The sequence below is a fragment of the Squalius cephalus genome (genome assembly GCF_949319135.1).
Source record: "Squalius cephalus genome assembly, chromosome: 3".
Lineage (NCBI taxonomy): Eukaryota > Metazoa > Chordata > Actinopteri > Cypriniformes > Leuciscidae > Squalius > Squalius cephalus.
In genome coordinates, this window is record NC_137124.1 from 60,978,000 (window position 1) to 60,997,333 (window position 19,334).

The window sequence follows — 19,334 nt, forward strand, 5'->3', positions numbered from 1 at the left end:
AATACCCCACAGATTACCCCGCATGTTAAAGTTGTCACTTTTTGAGGGTGAGCAAAAACGCACCATTTTGTGCCTTTTCCTTTAAATGCAAATGAGCTGCTGCTCCCGGCGCAAGGGGCGGAGCTTCAAGAGCTTGTGTCCTTTTACCTCATACACACACTGAACATTTCAAAAACTTTTAGCCTTTTATGTTCAAACCAAAGTCAGACAATGATGGAGAGACTCGAGAAGAAGAGACAACATGTAGAAGCAACAGGACATTTCTGAATGGTTAGTTGATGAGTTTATGAAGCTGATGTGTAGTTATCTTCTAGTCATTGATTAGCATATTCTGTCATAATAATCTATAAATCGTGTTCAGGGGCGGGGTTTATGTAAATGTTAGGGTTGGTGATGTCACTAACCCGGGAGGAATGTTGTAGTTCCTACCAGCCGTTTGTTGTAGTCCTTAAAAAGTGATTTCTGTAAAAGCAAATATCTCCCTTTGCTTTGAACTTTGAGCGTTGTAACTTTGCAGATGTTGTTTATGCTCAAACAGCAACATTACACACTAACTAAAGTTAGAAAAGTCAAATCATAATCAACCAGCCCTTTAAGTACATATAGTCATAGTTCTTTTTATTGTTTCTTTCATTCTTTATTCAAGACCTTTATTCAATCAGAACAATTACCAGGTATTGATTTAAATCACATGAAAATGTTCTTCAGAATTCTATCTAATGATGTCCACTTCTCTCCTCAGCTGCACAGAAGAATACAATAATGAAGCACCGTAGAGAGAATCTGTGAACTCAAGAGAGCTGTGAACTCAAGTTTCTTACAGAAAAAAATAAAATTATAAATAAAACAAACAAAACAACAACACAGAAGGTCTGAGAGCCAAATGAGCAAAAGTTTTAGCAACAACTAGTCTTGGATGAACCGAACATGTGCTGCTTGTTTTCCAGAGCACTGTACAAACCTTTCCCAGTTTATTTCCTCTAGTTTGGATTGTAAACACTGAAGCAACAGAGATAATCATAGTGCATACTAGCGGAAGAAGTGTACAAAATGTGTCCTAACATAGCAAGTCATTTTCTGTCCAAACTAAATGCCAAACTGCTCGTATATTGGGCCAAAAGTCACACTCGTATGATATAAATGAGGAGTGGGTCACATGATGAAAACAGAAACCGATCAATGGACCAAATGTTGTTGCTTCTCACAGTCTCAGCGGCGGGTTTGGACAAAACACTGAACATGGTTGATGAGCTTTTATCACATTACACCTGGTGTTATATTCAAAACATTCTTGAATATTACTATTAATTCTAGAGAATCAGTTCTCAGACTTAAGATAATTGATAACCTTCAACATGATATCTCTTTCATAAACACTAAACAGATAAACCCCTTAAAGTGTATATTAATACATGTATGTTCATTTGAGTTACATGCTTTTTTAATACCGGTTGCGTGTGAATGACATTGTGGTAGCCAAGCGATACAAAAATAACAGTCTATACATAGTTTTGTCAGTCCCACAGGTTTTGCTATTGTACTGAAGAGTCTGCTATAACACCACCTTCCGATGGATACGTATTAATTATTTTAATCTCTAATCTGTCCTTCCAAGAACATGGATGAGAAAACCAAAGTGAATTTGTGGAATGGTTCACCCAAGCGTCCCTGCAACTACACAAACCACAATACAGTCCAGATCAGGGGAGATTACACCGGATCATCGTTAGTAATGCCAGATTCCAGTCCAGTGCTCTTCCTCAAACAGACGAGGATCCTCCATCGTCCTCGTCCTCCAGATCTCCTCTGACCAATGAAGTGATTCCGTCCTTGTGAAATGAAACACAACTGGAAGAGTGGTGAACCTTAATGAAGGGCTCTGCTGGGAATATCGACCGTAACTAATAGTAGTAGAATTGATTCATATTTAATTGTTTTATTATAAACTTTTCTCAAATATCGGACGGCTACCTGGGGATTGCTTCTACTCATCTTTCTCTACTATGACTTCTCCGTGAAGAACCCTCCTCCTCTGACGCAGCATGTGGAAGAAGAGCTGAGGAAACACTGGAAGAGAAGCACACAACATCAGTTCATCGGGACAAACTAGTGTGTTGGCTTCACAAAGCCGTATTAAAGTCTGAAAGTTTTAAAAGCTCTGAATTTAGTGAAGTGGAAAGGGAAAGAACGACATTGCTAGCATGAATTAGCATGTTGTTAACATGAATTAACATGTGGGTAGCATGTTGTTAGCATTAATTAACATGTTGCTAGCATGAATGATCATGTATTGCTAACATGTTTTAACAGGTTTTTAGTATTAAAAAGCATGTTGCTAGCATGTTTTAACATGTTGCTTGCATGAATTAGTATTAATTAGCATGATTTAACACATTGCTAACATGAATTAACATGTTAACATTAATTATCATGTTTTTACTAGCAAGTTAACACATTTTAACATGTTTTTGCATTTTGTTAACATGAATTAACGTTGTTAACATTAATTATCATGTTTTGCTAGCATGTTTTAACAGGTTGTTAGTATTAACTAGCATTTCCTAGCATTTTGTTAACATGAAATACCATGTTTTAACATTACTAACATTAATTAACATGTTGCTAGCATGAATGATCATGTATTGCTAACATGTTTTAACAGGTTTTTAGTATTAATTAGCATGTTTTAACACATTGAAAACATCAATTAACATGTTGTTAACATTAATTATCATTTTGCAAACATGTTTTAACAGGTTTTTAGTATTAAAAAACATGTTGCTAGCATGAATTATCATGTTTTTACTAGCAAGTTAACACATTTCTAACATGTTTTTGCATTTTGTTAACATTAATTAACATGTTAACATTAATTATCATGTTGCTAGGATGTTTTAACATTTCAAGCATGTTTTAACATGTTGCTAGCATGAATAATCATGTTTTGCTAGCATGTTTTAACAGGTTTTTAGTATTAATTAGAATGATTTAACACATTGCTAACATGAATTAACATGTGGTTAACATTAATTATGTTTTTACTAGCAAGTTAACACATTTTTAACATGTTTTTGCATTTTGTTAACATGAATTAACGTTGTTAACATTAATTATCATGTTTTGCTAGCATGTTTTAACAGGTTGTTAGTATTAACTAGCATTTCCTAGCATGTTTTAGCATTTTGCTATCATGAAATACCATGTTTTAACATTACTAACATTAATTAACATGTTTTAACACATTGCTAACATGAATTAGCACATTGCTAACATGAATTAACAAATTGCTAGTATGTTTTAGTAGTTTGCTATAATGTTTTAGCACGTTGGTAACGTAAAAAGAACTTAAACTAATAAAAAAATCAGCCTTGGCTTCTAAAGCTTTAACACCATCCCACAAGTTTATCTACACTAAAATCAAACCATTGCAAGCAGCAATCATAACAGAGATACTGTAATTTACATAGTACTCAGCAAAAGAGCACTCAGTACGTTTGATGTTGAGTCAGACAAAACGGCAATGATCTCGCACTTATTCGTGCCACTAGGTGACAGAACGAAACATCATGCAAAAGCAATAGTTTATAGTTACCAATGCAACTGTAGACACTCAGTCATGCTCAGTTTAGTATTAATTAGCATGTTTTAACATTGCTAACATGAATTAACATGTTTAAACACATTGCTAACATAAATTAGCACATTGCTAGCATGATTTAACGTGTTGCTAGCATAAATTAACATGTTGCTAGTATGTTTTATCAGTTGGCTTGCATGTTTTAGCACGTTGCTAGCATTAATTAGCACATTGCTAGCATGATAGATAAATTAGAAATATTAGATAGAATGGCAGCTTAAATAAGGATAGACCGATAGATAGATAAATGAACAAGTTTTAACACATCTAATTGACATGTCTAACATGAATTAACATGAATTAACATGTTTTAACACATTGCTAACATGAATTGGCACATTGCTAACATCATTTAACATGTTGCTAGCATGAATTAACATGTTGCTAGTATGTTTTATCAGTTGGCTAGCATGTTTTAGCACGTTGCTAGAATTAATTAGCACATTGCTAGCATCATAGATGAAATAAGATATATTAGAATGGTAAATAAGCTTAAATAAGGATAGATAGATAGACACATAGATAGATAAATAGTGTAGCAGATTATTAGCAGGATTAGACAGTAGCATTCAGCTGGTCTTGTGTTTCATTGAGTTCTTACATGGGATGTAGGACAGCATGACGATGATCAGGAAGTAGTAATAGTCAAAGGACACGTTGTATTTGTTGGGAAGCCTGAGGGAGAACATGCCTGATCTCCGGACGTACGGTAAGGCAGCTTGTATGGTCAGCAGTTCACCAACGACTCCCAGGGGGTACATGACAATAAACATGTTATACCTGAGGAAAACAGGAGATAAGAAAAAGACAAAGCAGGAAAATAAATGCGACATCACACATTTTAACCACACAAACACACACATCAACAATTATTATGTAACTCAGTGTTGGGGAAAGTTATTAATATTGCGAGACACATGCATATTGGCTGGTCCTGGTCCACCGACGTAACAAAGCCTTGTTTACTGAAATCACGTGACTTTGGCAGTTTGATACTCGCTCAGAATCACTGGTTTACAAACAAATGATTCGCAAAGGTCTTCAAAGCAGTGTTTCGAAACTACAGACCTCCAGGATCAGGGTTTGTAACCACTGTTTTGGAGAATTAGCAGTGTTGGGGAAAGTTACTTTTAAAAGTAATTTGTTACAATATTGCATTACTTCCTAAAAATGTAACTACTTGCTTTACTTAGTTACTTTTTGTGAAAAGTAATGTTACAACATTGAGTTACTCCCTAAAATGTAACTACTTGCTTTACTTAGTTACTTTTTGTGAAAAGTAATGTTACAACATTGAGTTACTCCCTAAAATGTAACTACTTGCTTTACTTAGTTACTTTTTGTGAAAAGTAATGTTACAACATTGAGTTACTCCCTAAAATGTAACTACTTGCTTTACTTAGTTACTTTTTGTGAAAAGTAATGTTACAATATTGAGTTACTCCCTAAAATGTAACTACTTGCTTTACTTAGTTACTTTTTGTGAAAAGTAATGCGTTACAATATTAAGTTACTCCCTAAAATGTAACTACTTGCTTTTCTTAGTTACTTTTTGTGAAAAGTAGTGTTACAATATTGAGTTACATCCTAAAAATGTAACTACTTGCTTTACTTAGTTACTTTTTGTGAAAAGTAATGTGTTACAATAGTGAGTTACTCCCTAAAATGTAACTACTTGCTTTACTTAATTACTTTTTGTGAAAAGTAATGTTACAATATTGAGTTACATCCTAAAAATGTAACTACTTGTTTTACTTAGTTACTTTTTGTAAAAAGTAGTTACAATAGTGAGTTACTTCCTAAAATGTAACTACTTGCTTTACTTAGTTACTTTTTGTGAAAAGTAATGTGTTACAATATTGAGTTACTCCCTAAAAATGTAACTACTTGCTTTACTTAGTTACTTTTTGTGAAAAGTATTTTACAATATTGAGTTACTCCTTAAAATGTAACTACTTGCTTTATTTAGTTACTTTTTGTGAAAAGTAATGTTACAATATTGAGTTACTCCCTAGAATGTAACTACTTGCTTTACTTAGTTACTTGTGAAAAGTAATGTTACAATATTGAGTTACTCCCTAAAATGTAACTACTTGCTTTACTAAGTTACTTTTTGTGAAAAGTAATGTTACAATATTGAGTTACTCCCTAAAACGTAACTATTTGCTTTAGTTACTTTTTGTGAAAAGTAATGTATTACAATATTGAGTTACATCCTAAAAATGTAACTACTTGCTTTACTTGGTTACTTTTTGTAAAAAGTAGTTACAATAGTGAGTTACTCCCTAAAATGTAACTACTTGCTTTACTTAGTTATTTTTTGTATAAAGTGATGTTACAATATTGAGTTACATCCTAAAAATGTAACTACTTGCTTTACTTAGTTACTTTTTGTGAAAAGTAGTGTTACAATATTGAGTTACTCCCTAAAATGAAACTACTTGCTTAGTTACTTTTTGTGAAAAGTAATGTTACAATATTAAGTTACTCCCTAAAATGTAACTACTTGCTTTTCTTAGTTACTTTTTGTGAAAAGTAGTGTTACAATATTGAGTTACATCCTAAAAATGTAACTACTTGCTTTACTTAATTACTTTTTGTGAAAAGTAATGTTACAATATTGAGTTACATCCTAAAAATGTAACTACTTGTTTTACTTAGTTACTTTTTGTAAAAAGTAGTTACAATAGTGAGTTACTTCCTAAAATGTAACTACTTGCTTTACTTAGTTACTTTTTGTGAAAAGTTATGTGTTACAATATTGAGTTACTCCCTAAAAATGTAACTACTTGCTTTACTTAGTTACTTTTTGTGAAAAGTAGTTACAATATTGAATTACTCCCTAAAAATGTAACTACTTGCTTTACTTAGTTACTTTTTGTGAAAAGTATTTTACAATATTGAGTTACTCCTTAAAATGTAACTACTTGCTTTATTTAGTTACTTTTTGTGAAAAGTAATGTTACAATATTGAGTTACTCCCTAGAATGTAACTACTTGCTTTACTTAGTTACTTGTGAAAAGTAATGTTACAATATTGAGTTACTCCCTAAAATGTAACTACTTGCTTTACTTAATTACTTTTTGTGAAAAGTAATGTTACAATATTGAGTTACATCCTAAAAATGTAACTACTTGTTTTACTTAGTTACTTTTTGTAAAAAGTAGTTACAATAGTGAGTTACTTCCTAAAATGTAACTACTTGCTTTACTTAGTTACTTTTTGTGAAAAGTAATGTGTTACAATATTGAGTTACTCCCTAAAAATGTAACTACTTGCTTTACTTAGTTACTTTTTGTGAAAAGTAGTTACAATATTGAATTACTCCCTAAAAATGTAACTACTTGCTTTACTTAGTTACTTTTTGTGAAAAGTATTTTACAATATTGAGTTACTCCTTAAAATGTAACTACTTGCTTTATTTAGTTACTTTTTGTGAAAAGTAATGTTACAATATTGAGTTACTCCCTAGAATGTAACTACTTGCTTTACTTAGTTACTTGTGAAAAGTAATGTTACAATATTGAGTTACTCCCTAAAATGTAACTACTTGCTTTACTAAGTTACTTTTTGTGAAAAGTAATGTTACAATATTGAGTTACTCCCTAAAACGTAACTATTTGCTTTAGTTACTTTTTGTGAAAAGTAATGTATTACAATATTGAGTTACATCCTAAAAATGTAACTACTTGCTTTACTTGGTTACTTTATGTAAAAAGTAGTTACAATAGTGAGTTACTCCCTAAAATGTAACTACTTGCTTTACTTTGTTATTTTTTTGTATAAAGTGATGTTACAATATTGAGTTACATCCTAAAAATGTAACTACTTGCTTTACTTAGTTACTTTTTGTAAAAAGTAGTTACAATATTGAGTTACTCCCTAAAATGTAACTACTTACATTTACATTTATTCATTTAGCTGACGCTTTTATCCAAAGCGACTTACAATTGCTATACATGTCAGAGGTCGCACGCCTCTGGAGCAACTAGGGGTTAAGTGTCTTGCTCAGGGACACATTGGTGTCTCACAGTGGATTCGAACCCGGGTCTCTCACACCAAAGGCATGTGTCTTATCCATTGCGCCACAACTACTTGCTTTACTTAGTTACTTTTGTGAAAAGTAGTGTTACAATATTGAGTTACTCCCTAAAATGTAACTACTTGCTTTACTTAGTTACTTTTTGTGAAAAGTATTTTACAATATTGAGTTACTCCTTAAAATGTAACTACTTGCTTTATTTAGTTACTTTTTGTGAAAAGTAATGTTACAATATTGAGTTACTCCCTAGAATGTAACTACTTGCTTTACTTAGTTACTTGTGAAAAGTAATGTTACAATATTGAGTTACTCCCTAAAATGTAACTACTTGCTTTACTAAGTTACTTTTTGTGAAAAGTAATGTTACAATATTGAGTTACTCCCTAAAACGTAACTATTTGCTTTAGTTACTTTTTGTGAAAAGTAATGTATTACAATATTGAGTTACATCCTAAAAATGTAACTACTTGCTTTACTTGGTTACTTTTTGTAAAAAGTAGTTACAATAGTGAGTTACTCCCTAAAATGTAACTACTTGCTTTACTTAGTTACTTTTTGTGAAATGTGATGTGTTACAATATTGAGTTACTCCCTAAAATGTAACTTGCTTTACTTAGTTACTTTTTGTGAAAAGTAATGTTACAATATTGAGTTACTCCCTAAAAATGTAACTACTTGCTTTACTTAGATACTTTTTGTGAAGTGATGTGTTACAATATTGAGTTACTCCCTAAAATGTAACTACTTGCTTTACTTAGTTACTTTTTGTGAAAAGTAGTGTTACAATATTGAGTTACTCCCTAAAATGTAACTACTTGCTTTACTTAGTTACTTTTTGTGAAAAGTAATGTTACAATATTGACTTACTCCCTAAAAATGTAACTACTTGCTTTACTTAGATACTTTTTGTGAAAAGTAGTGTTACAATATTGAATTACTCCCTAAAATGTAACTACTTGCTTTACTTAGTTACTTTTTGTGAAAAGTAATGTTACAATATTGAATTACTCCCTAAAAATGTAACTACTTGCTTTACTTAGTTACTTTTTGTGAAATGTGATGTGTTACAATATTGAGTTACTCCCTAAAATGTAACTTGCTTTACTTAGTTACTTTTTGTGAAAAGTAATGTTACAATATTGAGTTACTCCCTAAAAATGTAACTACTTGCTTTACTTAGATACTTTTTGTGAAGTGATGTGTTACAATATTGAGTTACTCCCTAAAATGTAACTACTTGCTTTACTTAGTTACTTTTTGTGAAGTGATGTGTTACAATATTGAGTTACTCCCTAAAATGTAACTACTTGCTTTACTTAGTTACTTTTTATGAAAAGTAATGTGACAATATTGAGTTACTCCCTAAAATGTAACTACTTGCTTTACTTAGTTACTTTTTATGAAAATGAACTACTTTTTTCCTGACCTGGGCGTGCTTGTTTTTCAGTAACAAAAAAAGAAAAAAGAAAAGTTTAATTTTGGTGAATGTAAAGGCCCTTTTGCACCAGAAGTGAAATGGCTGAAATAAGATGCAGATTTTGTACGCTCAAACAAACCTTTCAGCTGTGCTGCTGTTCTGGATCGCAGAAGAAGAAAGTTAAACACTCTTACTTCAGCAATAAAGACAACAAACTGAAAGAAATGCGATGGTTATCTAAAGTCATGTTTGCTTAATCCTATGGTTGAATTGGATCATAAAAGGTCAGCAGCAAAAATATTGGTTAATAAAGTGAGATTAAATACATATAAAGTATATTTATTTGTTTGCATTTGACTTTTTATTTATTTTAAGGAATACTGAATGTGTTTTTGTGCAAGTGAGATGAAAGGCTGCCCAGACAGCAACATAGTGTCGGTCCAGATCCGGGCCACATCCGGGCCATGTGGATTCCACGCGTGCCAGATGTGGGCCGGATCTGGGCCAACACAATGTCTACGACACTCGGCCGGGCTCGCAATCTTCGCTCTAATTCATCCCAAAGATGTTCTATCGGGTTGAGGTCAGGACTCTGAAGGCCAGTCCAGTTCCTCATCCATGCGTTTATGGTCTTGCTTTGGGTGAATGCACTGGTGCGCAGTCATGTTGGAACTGGAACATCCCCAAACTCTTCCCACACAGTTGGGAGAATGAAATTGTCCGAAATGCCTTGGTTACTTTGCACTGGGCACAATGCAGTCAGGCAAGCACCGTTCTCCTGGCACCCGCTAAACCCGGACTCGTGCATCAGATCGGCAGACAGAGAAGTGGGATTTGTCACTCCAGAGAACACGTCTCCACTGCTCTAGAGTCCAGTGTCTCTTGACTCTGCAGAAAGTTGGCGACTTCTGCACACAGCGTGAGCCTCAGCATGACCCGCTCTGGGACTTTACGTGGCCTACCACTTGAGTTGCCGTTGTTCCCAATTGCACCCACTTTATAATACCACTAACAGTTGACCGTGGAATATTTAGTAATGAGGAAATCTCACGAATGGACTTACTGCAAAGATGGAAACCGATCATGGCACCACACTTGAGTTCACTGAGCTCCTGAGAGCGACCCGCTCTGTCCCAGATGTGTGTAGAAGCGTCTGCATAACTAGTGCTGGATTTATACAACTGTAGCCTTGGAAGTGATTGAACACCTGAATTAAATCATTTGGAGGGGTGGCAATTGGCAATATAGTTTACAAGGAATTTATCTTGGTGACAGAAGCTTCCACAGCACATACAGAACGACAGTGACAAGACACAGATGATTAAAATATATAGAAATATAAAAGACAATGTGTATGTACAGTATGTTATATACAAATGTAAGGGAATAGTAAGTGTTATGGTGTGTTTGAAAGATTTTGTATTTTCAGTCATCAGATTGTGACTTAGATTTAATCAACTGAAAACAGTGTCAGTATAGATCGATCTCCTGTGGGAGGTCCTAACAGTTTTCCTTTGTTTGTAGCCCTTTTGTCTTCATGTATAAAGGTCTGTCTCAGACTCAGAACTTTGGGTTAAGATTGCTGAAGGGCGACATGCTAACATCGCTGCTGAAGGACTGCTACACTACAAGCCTTCAATAAATTCTTCTCCCCACAAGAACTCTGGTCAAGCTTACTTATTTTATGTATTGGAGAAATCTATTACACTGGCGAGCCACTGCTCTGCCAAATACACCAAAATCTAACAGTTAAATAAATATGAGTATAATTAGTGTCCGTCAGCAGGGAATGTCCGTCGTGAGTGGGGAATGTGACATGACATTGTACAGAAAATAAAAAATGCTTATATTTTGAGACTGTTGAGGTTTTATGGGGGTTACAAAAAGGAGTGGGTGGATTTTTGTCATTATAGGGTGGTTGTGTTCACACACTGCAAACACACATTTATGCTCAAATACCGGATGAAATTCTATGAAGCCTCTCTGCGGGTAAATAAGGGGAATTTATGTCGGCTGATAGGTTAAAGAAGTATAGGAAAGTGTCAATGGTCCATTTGTGAGATAGGTGGCGATAATGCACATATTTGTTTGCGATCCGCCGTAAAAAAAAAAAAACAAGAAAAAGAAAGTGCCGGAAGCACGCGCCCTCAGATCACTTGGACGTGGTTATTTACAAGAGGTAAAAACGATATAAATACTGTTCATTTTCTCACACAAACCGCTCGTTTCGTGTCTTAGGCCATCAATGTGTACTTACGATGGGGAATTGTTTAATTTGGACTTCTCTGTGCATGCTCTTTGAGACAGTGACCACAGACCTGCATTATATGACTGACAGACAAGAACGGTTAAAAATATAAAAATTGAAACTACTGCGGAAACTACATCTTGGATGCCCTTGAGGTAAGCTAAAACATACCAAAATTTAATTTCAAAGTGAACTATCCCTTTAACGAGCAGAAGAGAGCACATGTCACTCCTCTCCTCACTAAACTGCACTGGTTGCCAGTTGCCGCTCGCATCAAAATCAAGTCACTGGCGTTTGCCTACAGAACAACCACAGGCCCTGCTCCCTCCTACCTCAACTCATTACTCCACACTTATGTGCCATCCAGAACCCAGCGCTCTGCAAGTGAACGCCGTCTTGTGGTGCCATCTCAGAGAGGCACAAAATCTCTTTCTCTGACCTATTTCTGGTCTGTTCCATGCTGGTGGAATGATCTGCCTAACTCATACCTGTCAACACTCCCGTTTTTCCCAGGTTTCTCCTGTTTTTTAGCCCTATCTCCCGAACCCCTCCCGGTTTGTTATTTCTCCCGGAAAACTCCCGTAATTTACCGTACATGGCCCAAACTCCTTTATGAATAATCGGACCAATATGTTTGTCTAATGTTGACCAGATCGTGTATTAAATGCATTATATTCACACAATCCACACACTATATACAATTTCAACCCGTTTGTCACCTCAACCTGGCAACCTATAACCCAGTTGCGCAGTCGTGGAAAGTTTAACCCGAAAGCGAGCCGATAGACATCCAAACCCCCCCAAGACGCATCTTTTTCGGCAACACTTGGTCCATTAATACTAACACTTTATCTTCTATTCTATATCTATTATCTTAAAAAAAAAAGAAAAAAAAAGTACACGTACTGCGTTAGATTAAACTGGGAAGGGTCATAGCACTTGCACATTTGTTGTCCTATTGTTAGTTTAACTGCTTCTAATGTTCTCATTTGTAAGTCACTTTGGAGAAAAGCGTCTGCTAAATGAATAAATGTAATGTAAATGTAAAGTATGCGATTTCGGACGCAGCCATATTGTGAAACTCTAAAGCATGTGCTTGTGAGTATCAGCATGCTCAATAAACCACACCGTGCAGTGTCTCGAGTACCTGGCCCACTTGATGAAGTACGGCAGATGGTGGATGAGGTTGAAAGTGTAGAAAGAGTAGCGAGTGATCTCTGTAACCGTCCACACCACTAAGAACAAGATCACACTCTCCTCGTTCTGAATCTTAGCATGCGTTTCAAATGAAAGAAAACAATATTTAAAATTGAACAGCCCATTTAGAGATTGGCGAACAGTGAAAATGTCCCATAATTCCCATTGGGAACATTATTAGTTAAAGTCCTCATCATGCACACCGACCTGTCTGATGCTGTTTGTAATAAACCAGACCATGAATATCCGAGAACATACTTGGACCCCAGTCACAATTACAGATGTCCGCACAATTCCTTTAACACACCAAAAACAACACCTGAAAAATATCTTTATATACCTGGAATCAAATATGTTATCATTGCACTTTAAAGTATAGTACATACCAATTGCACAGTGTCCGATCTGAAATAAAAACAGCCAAAGCGTAAGAAAAAGAAATGAAGATAGATCAGAACATAGACACAAGCATGCTAAAAGACTCAACTGATGTTTCATGTCTTTTTTACCCAGTCCCATAAATTGTTGAACATCATTGCAAAAAAAATGGTATATAGTTAATTAATGAGGCTAATCACATTCAGTAATTATTGATTACCTAATAACTACCTCAGTCCTAAATGTGATATTACATACTGATTAGTTAATTATTTTTCCATATTAGTGAAGCCGAAGTGTTAATGTAGTACTACTCATTAGTCCTGCATATTTACCTATTAATGACAGACCAGTATTTTGAAGTGTTACTGATTGTTGTAGCAAAAATAAAATAAAAAATAAAATGCCAAATTGGTTTTAAATGAGTTTAAATCCCAGATACTTGTAAGACACTCAAATACATCACCAGTTTTCACTCAGTTATCAAAATGAATCGTGAAATTACTTCTATGAAGTGACCATAGCCTTGTGGATTGGCCCTTTGTGAAGTGATTTAGTCACTCACTCTTGTTTGGAACGTGGAGTAGTGGTATGCCTCTATCTAAAGGACATTTTATGTTGTAACAAGGGAATATAGGGAATTTTCCCTCTAAATCGGCCGCTTTAGTTTGTGGCGTTCATCAGGGCTCGATTTTGGGACCACTATTATTTTCCCTATACATGCCCTCTTTTGAGTTCTGTTTGTTGGAAGTACAGTACCTAGTCAGTCAGTTTTATTTACCAGTGAGTTTAGATAATTAGACAGTTCAAGGGCGCAAAAGTGCTGTTTGAAATTATCCCTAAATAAACCAGGGCGAGTGATGATGAGGAAAGATTACTGCGAGACAGTTTGACATGCAGATGATTCGGGCTAATAGAATTTGCCACTCAAAAACTGGTTTATTTCTGTTGTGGTTACGGAAGACTTTAAGCAAGAGGAAACTTTTTCAAGAGGAAAAGTTATTTTTTTTAAAAAGGGCACATATTGCACTGTTTCCTGAGAATACCTCATTCAGCAATTGTTAATACAAATAGTAAAACGGTAAGAAATGGGTTCAGAGAAGGTTTTTATTTTTTTTCGAGATGGTGTTGATTGACTAATAGACAAAAAGATACTCCAACACTGGAAAATAAAATAAAATAAAGGTTTATATCACATATCATGGTGGTTAAAGGCATTTGATCTTACCTCCAATAGTGCAAATGTCTGGAAACATTTGAGTGTCCTTGCTATATGTTTGTACAAGCCTTTATGGGATCCTTTCTGAAGGTAAAAGCGGACCATGGAAACAGCCAGTACAAGCCACCTGCAATAGACCATCACATACAACGTCTATACAACCGGCTAACACAACTAATCACCAAACATGACACTCACAGTGCATTATGGGCATTATATCGTTGTTGAGAGCACATGGGTTGTGCACTTCTGTATGCATTATGGGACTGCACTAGATTTTCTCCACTATGATTTTGGAAATTATTACAAAATGGCTGACATTGGAAAAAGAGCACCATATAAGGGCTTGTCTTGTTTACTTAGACAAATAATAGATATTTAACTAAAGATACATAGTAAAAAGTATTAAATCACACTTACATGCATTTAAGTCATTGCATAGGAGAACAAATATCAAACTAAGTGGCATTTATATTAAAGAGAGGGAGCACTATCATATATTGGGGCAAATCATTTAACAAAAAAAATTATAAAAAATACTTAAATGATTTTAACTTAACAATAAGGTGTGTCGTTCAAAACCACTCTATGATTTTCTGTCAAACGTTAGAGGAACGTTTCCGTAGTTCATGTTACCATCAGAATACAGGTGAGCTCGACAGGAAGTGACTTCATCTACTGATTTTTTATTTTTTTTTAATCTGTGCCTTAAGTTTCTAAATAATTTTTATCAAACTTTAGGGTCATTCCATGTCAACTCAACCAAAGGTCAACAGCTAAAAAAAAATTAAAAAGATTTGGTGAAAGCAATACATAAATGAAGAAAAAGACAACATATTGAATGTAATGAATGTACATTGACAGAGTAATCCACTGCTTTGTGGAGAGAGGGTCAAAATGACCATTTTTACATCAGATTTGGAGCCAAATTTCAGCGGAGTAAAAAAGACTTTAGAAAGATGACAGCATCATTATGTTATTTTCACAGAGATTAGTAGGTCTATTAGTCAAATCTGTTGACTTTAGCAATATAACTTTCATTATATGCCAACAGTGACCGTTCAAAAATGGCAAAAAGCACTTCTTGTGTTTTCTTGTGCCTGTAAATCAAGAAGTATTAAAGATATCTTAATATCCTTTCAGATTCTGGTTCTTGATAAAGTTGTCGTTTGCTATCTTCATTTTTAAGGCTCTGTATGGTTCAACGCCAGAGATGTGGAGATCTAAATGTGGCTCCGCGAGTAAATTGGTCAATTGTGCACATTTTCAGTGGTCACTGTGCACAGCTGATGCTTTTTATTTTAAAGAGGAATATCTGAACAACAAATATTGTTGGAACTAGAATTGTATCTCGTTTTTTTTTTTTATATATCAACACAATTGCATAGAATATACCTGAGTGCCATAAATATTGTTTTTCCAAAGTTTGCGTGCCTGTAACTGGATCTGTTGAGATATCTCAATATCCTTCTATTCTAATTCTTAATAAACTTTCTTTATGGAATCTTAATTTGTAAGGCCCTATATAGTTAAATCCCAGAGATATTGGGATGTCAGTGTGGTAACATGTAGTATTTGAACTCTAGCCTGCTTCAGAAAGCTTCATGAACAAAATCCTTTCATTCAAATAACACTGAAACTGATTAAAATATAAATACACTTTTGAGAGCAAGTTAATGTCCCTCAACTCAATTTCTGTGCATCTTTGGCACTCAGAGAAGTGTGTCTACTTGTATGCCATAGGTTTGACATTTGTAATTTCCACAATCCACATGATTTATTCTTCCCTTAAAATAAAAAGCATCAGCTGTGCACAGTGACCCACATTCAGTTCTTGACCACTGAAAATGTGCACAATTGACCAATTTACTCGCGGAGCCACATTTAGATCTCCACATCTCTGGCGTTGAACCATACAGAGCCTTTAAAATGAAGATAGCAAACGACAACTTTATCAAGAACCAGAATCTGAAAGTATATTAAGATATCTTTAATACTTCTTGATTTACAGGCATGCAAACTTGGGGCATAAACTTGCCATTTTTGAACGGTCACTGTTGGCATATAATGAAACTAATCTTGCTAAAGTCAACAGATTTCAGGAATAGACCTACTAAAATTGTCATTTTTGACCCCCTTGACCAAATAGTAGATTACATCTGTGACATTTAATTTTTTGGCTTTCATCACTATTTATGTTCATCTTTCTTCAGGATTTTTTTTTTTTTTTTAACCTTGGTTGATTTTACATGGAATGGTCATTTCTGCTGAAACTTGTATGTCATGTAATAAAATATATTTATTGCACATTTGTAATGGCGAAGTTGTGATTTAGGCTGCATGTGCTTAAGTATGTTAGTCAAAACATCACAATAAGTGTACGCATGGTGGAAAATGATTAAAACACAATGATTTAAAATTTAATTTGACATTAGTACAAAGTAAACTTTATAAAGGAGAAAGTAAGTGTATTTTCATTAAGTAAGCCTTCATTTCAGATGGTCATTGATAGCCTTTTTTTTTCTCACAGAAAAATATTTTAAAAATTGTACTACAAGGACATACCATTCAATACAAGGTAACACTTTATTTTAAGGAGTCTGTGTTACAGTGTAATTATAAGTACTGAGTAATAATAATTAACAACATTACTTACTATAAGGTTAGGATTAGGATGAGGGTTAGTTTAGGGTTAGTTGCATCATGTAATTATGTATAATTCATAGTTAGTACTCAGTAATAGTAACGTGAAACAAGGACACCGTCAAATAAAGTGTTACCGGTAACACTTTACAATAAGGTTCATTAGTTAACATGAACTAAGAATGAACAATGCTTCTTCAGCATTTATTAATCTTAGTTAATATTAATTTCAACATTTATTAATACATTATTAAAATCAAAGGTTGTATTTGTTAAGTTAATGCAGTGTGAACTAACATGAACAGCTGTATTTTTATTAACCAAAAATAACAAAGATTAATAAATACTGTAACAAATGTATCGCTCATTGTTAGTTCATGTTAGTTAATATATTAAATAATGATAATGAACCTTATTGTAAAGTGTTACCCAATAGAATTAAACGCATTGTTTTTCACAAGAATCGAGAAGTTTACACTGGATGAAGTCGCGCTGAAGTGAATAACGGCTTCGTGATTATTATCGTGCATTTTTATTCTTCTTTGTTGAATTTCGCCAGTCGAGCGAGTTCTAAACATATCGCGGTGACGCGCGCGGATCCGTATTAGGAAACACTGAGCTTCGGTTTGTGAGAGGAATATCCCAGTATAACCAACAGCTGACCACTAGAGAACACTACTAACAGTTGCACCCAGTGCGGGTTTAATGCAACAGTCGGTAACACTTTATTTTACAGTGTCCTTGTTACATATGTTACATACTTACCATAGTAATAACAGTAAATTATGCATTATTACATAACCTAAACCAAATCATAATCCTACCCTATCCCTAGAGTAAGTGCATGTAGTTAATTAATATTACTAAGTACTTAAATGTATAATTACACTGTAACAATGACAGTGCAACCCAATAGTCTCTCTTAGAGCTTTAAAAGTAGCTTTCAGTAACAACCAGTCGAGTGATTTACAATGCGGCGAAACTATATACAGACACAGGAGTGTATTCAGAGACACAAGAGTGTATTCAGAGACACAGGAGTGTATTCAGTGAGTAAAAGCAGCTCAAAGCGATCTGTTACCCGGCTGTCATGGCGATGTTGTAGAAGGTGAGCCATGCCGTGGCGATTGTGCCTTTTGTTCTCTTCTTGTTGTTGGTTTGTTTCTCCTCGACAGACCCGTCCTCCTCTCCGGACGCCATGACACCACACGCACGAGCCTCGCGCGTGCACAGCTGGAGACTCGTGGGGTGGGGGTGGGGGGTCTCCTGTTCAGTCATGCACATCTGGAGATATCATGTAGACTTATGTTATCACAATGAACTAAAAATAATAATTCATTTGTCATGATGAGGTGGACAGGTTGAAACTGATCTCTTTTTTTTTTAAATAGAAAATTCAAACAAATTGGAAGTCAATACTGGTTCTCACTTTCCACCCCATTCGTCTCATAAACTCTCATTGAAGTCATTATGATATGCCTTTTTATTATTTTAACATGTTTTTTTTAAAAACTTCACTTACCCTATAATTAATAAACTTTTTGGCAGATTATTTTCTTTAATGTTTTCAAATAGATCTAGAGGAGAGCAGGGCACAACCTAACGCTTTTAGACTTTCTCAGTTTGTGTAAACCTATTGAGGTTTAGAGAATTAATGTTTTTCCTCATTAATTTCTCACATGTCTAGTACAAGTGGTTTTGTTTCATTAATACAGTGTATACTTTTTTCTTGATTTACCCCGAAAGAATGGAAGTGAAATGTGACAACATGCCCCATAGGTGGAGTATATTGTAACGACTATATGACATAACACAAAATAAAAAAATAAAAAAATACACAAGACAAACTAAAATATTTTGTCAATAAAATACTATTATATAATTTTTCATATAAAATAATGGCATTTTTTGATTGTTTGACAACACACAGCTATACAGCATAGTTCAAAACATAGTCAGTCACATGACTGTCTTTATTCACCTTTTTCTAACGGTTTCTCAATAGAATTAGAAGTATATTAGAATATCATAGTTCTAATAGGGGCTGATCGTAACTGTCACAAACACAGGAGGAGACAGACAGGTTTAGGTGCACACAGGATGACGGACAGGAGACTGGAGACAGGACGAGACGATCTCAGGTGAGTAGATTGTGTACACTGCAACGAGACCAGACGAGGAGTGAAAGGTGAGCGGGGCATATAAAGGGTGTGTGGACGAGGGAGTGCAGGTGCAGCGAGTCAGGTGATTGTGAACGAGTGGGCGGGTCGTTCGTGATTGAGTGATGATTGGGGCTGTGACGGTGTGGCTGACTCTGTGACAGTACCCCCTCCTCCATGGCCGGCTCCTGACGGCTGATGGACTCTGCGACGGGGTTGGCCTTGACCTCGGGGGGCTGGACGGTCAGGGTGATCTTCGTGGAACTGGGTGAGAACCAACGGGTCCAGGATGTCATTCTGAGACACCCATGAGCGTTCTTCTGGACCATATCCGTCCCAGTCGATCAGGTACTCACGGGCGCCGCCCTGCCCCGGTACACTAGGTCCTCGTCA

At 35.0% G+C, this 19,334-nt stretch overlaps 1 protein-coding gene across 4 annotated transcripts; it reads right to left on the reverse strand.

Annotated features, from left to right (window-relative positions):
* Positions 1-597: 597 nt before the first annotated feature.
* hacd1 (3-hydroxyacyl-CoA dehydratase 1) lies at positions 598-18,020 on the reverse strand. Of its 4 annotated transcripts, none has more exons than XM_079865058.1 (8): positions 17,864-18,020; positions 14,149-14,266; positions 12,929-12,947; positions 12,750-12,838; positions 12,493-12,614; positions 4,239-4,417; positions 1,972-2,067; positions 598-1,829 (listed from the first exon to the last, which is right to left on the reverse strand). In XM_079865058.1, the coding sequence occupies exons 1-7, from the start codon at positions 17,980-17,982 to the stop codon at positions 1,985-1,987; spliced, it is 729 nt and encodes a 242-aa protein (XP_079721184.1). In that variant the 5' UTR covers positions 17,983-18,020; the 3' UTR covers positions 598-1,829; positions 1,972-1,984. The 4 variants fall into 4 exon arrangements, with proteins under 4 accessions (XP_079721184.1, XP_079721183.1, XP_079721182.1 ...); XM_079865057.1 differs by having other exon boundaries at positions 598-1,848; XM_079865056.1 differs by having other exon boundaries at positions 598-1,879.
* Positions 18,021-19,334: the final 1,314 nt, after the last annotated feature.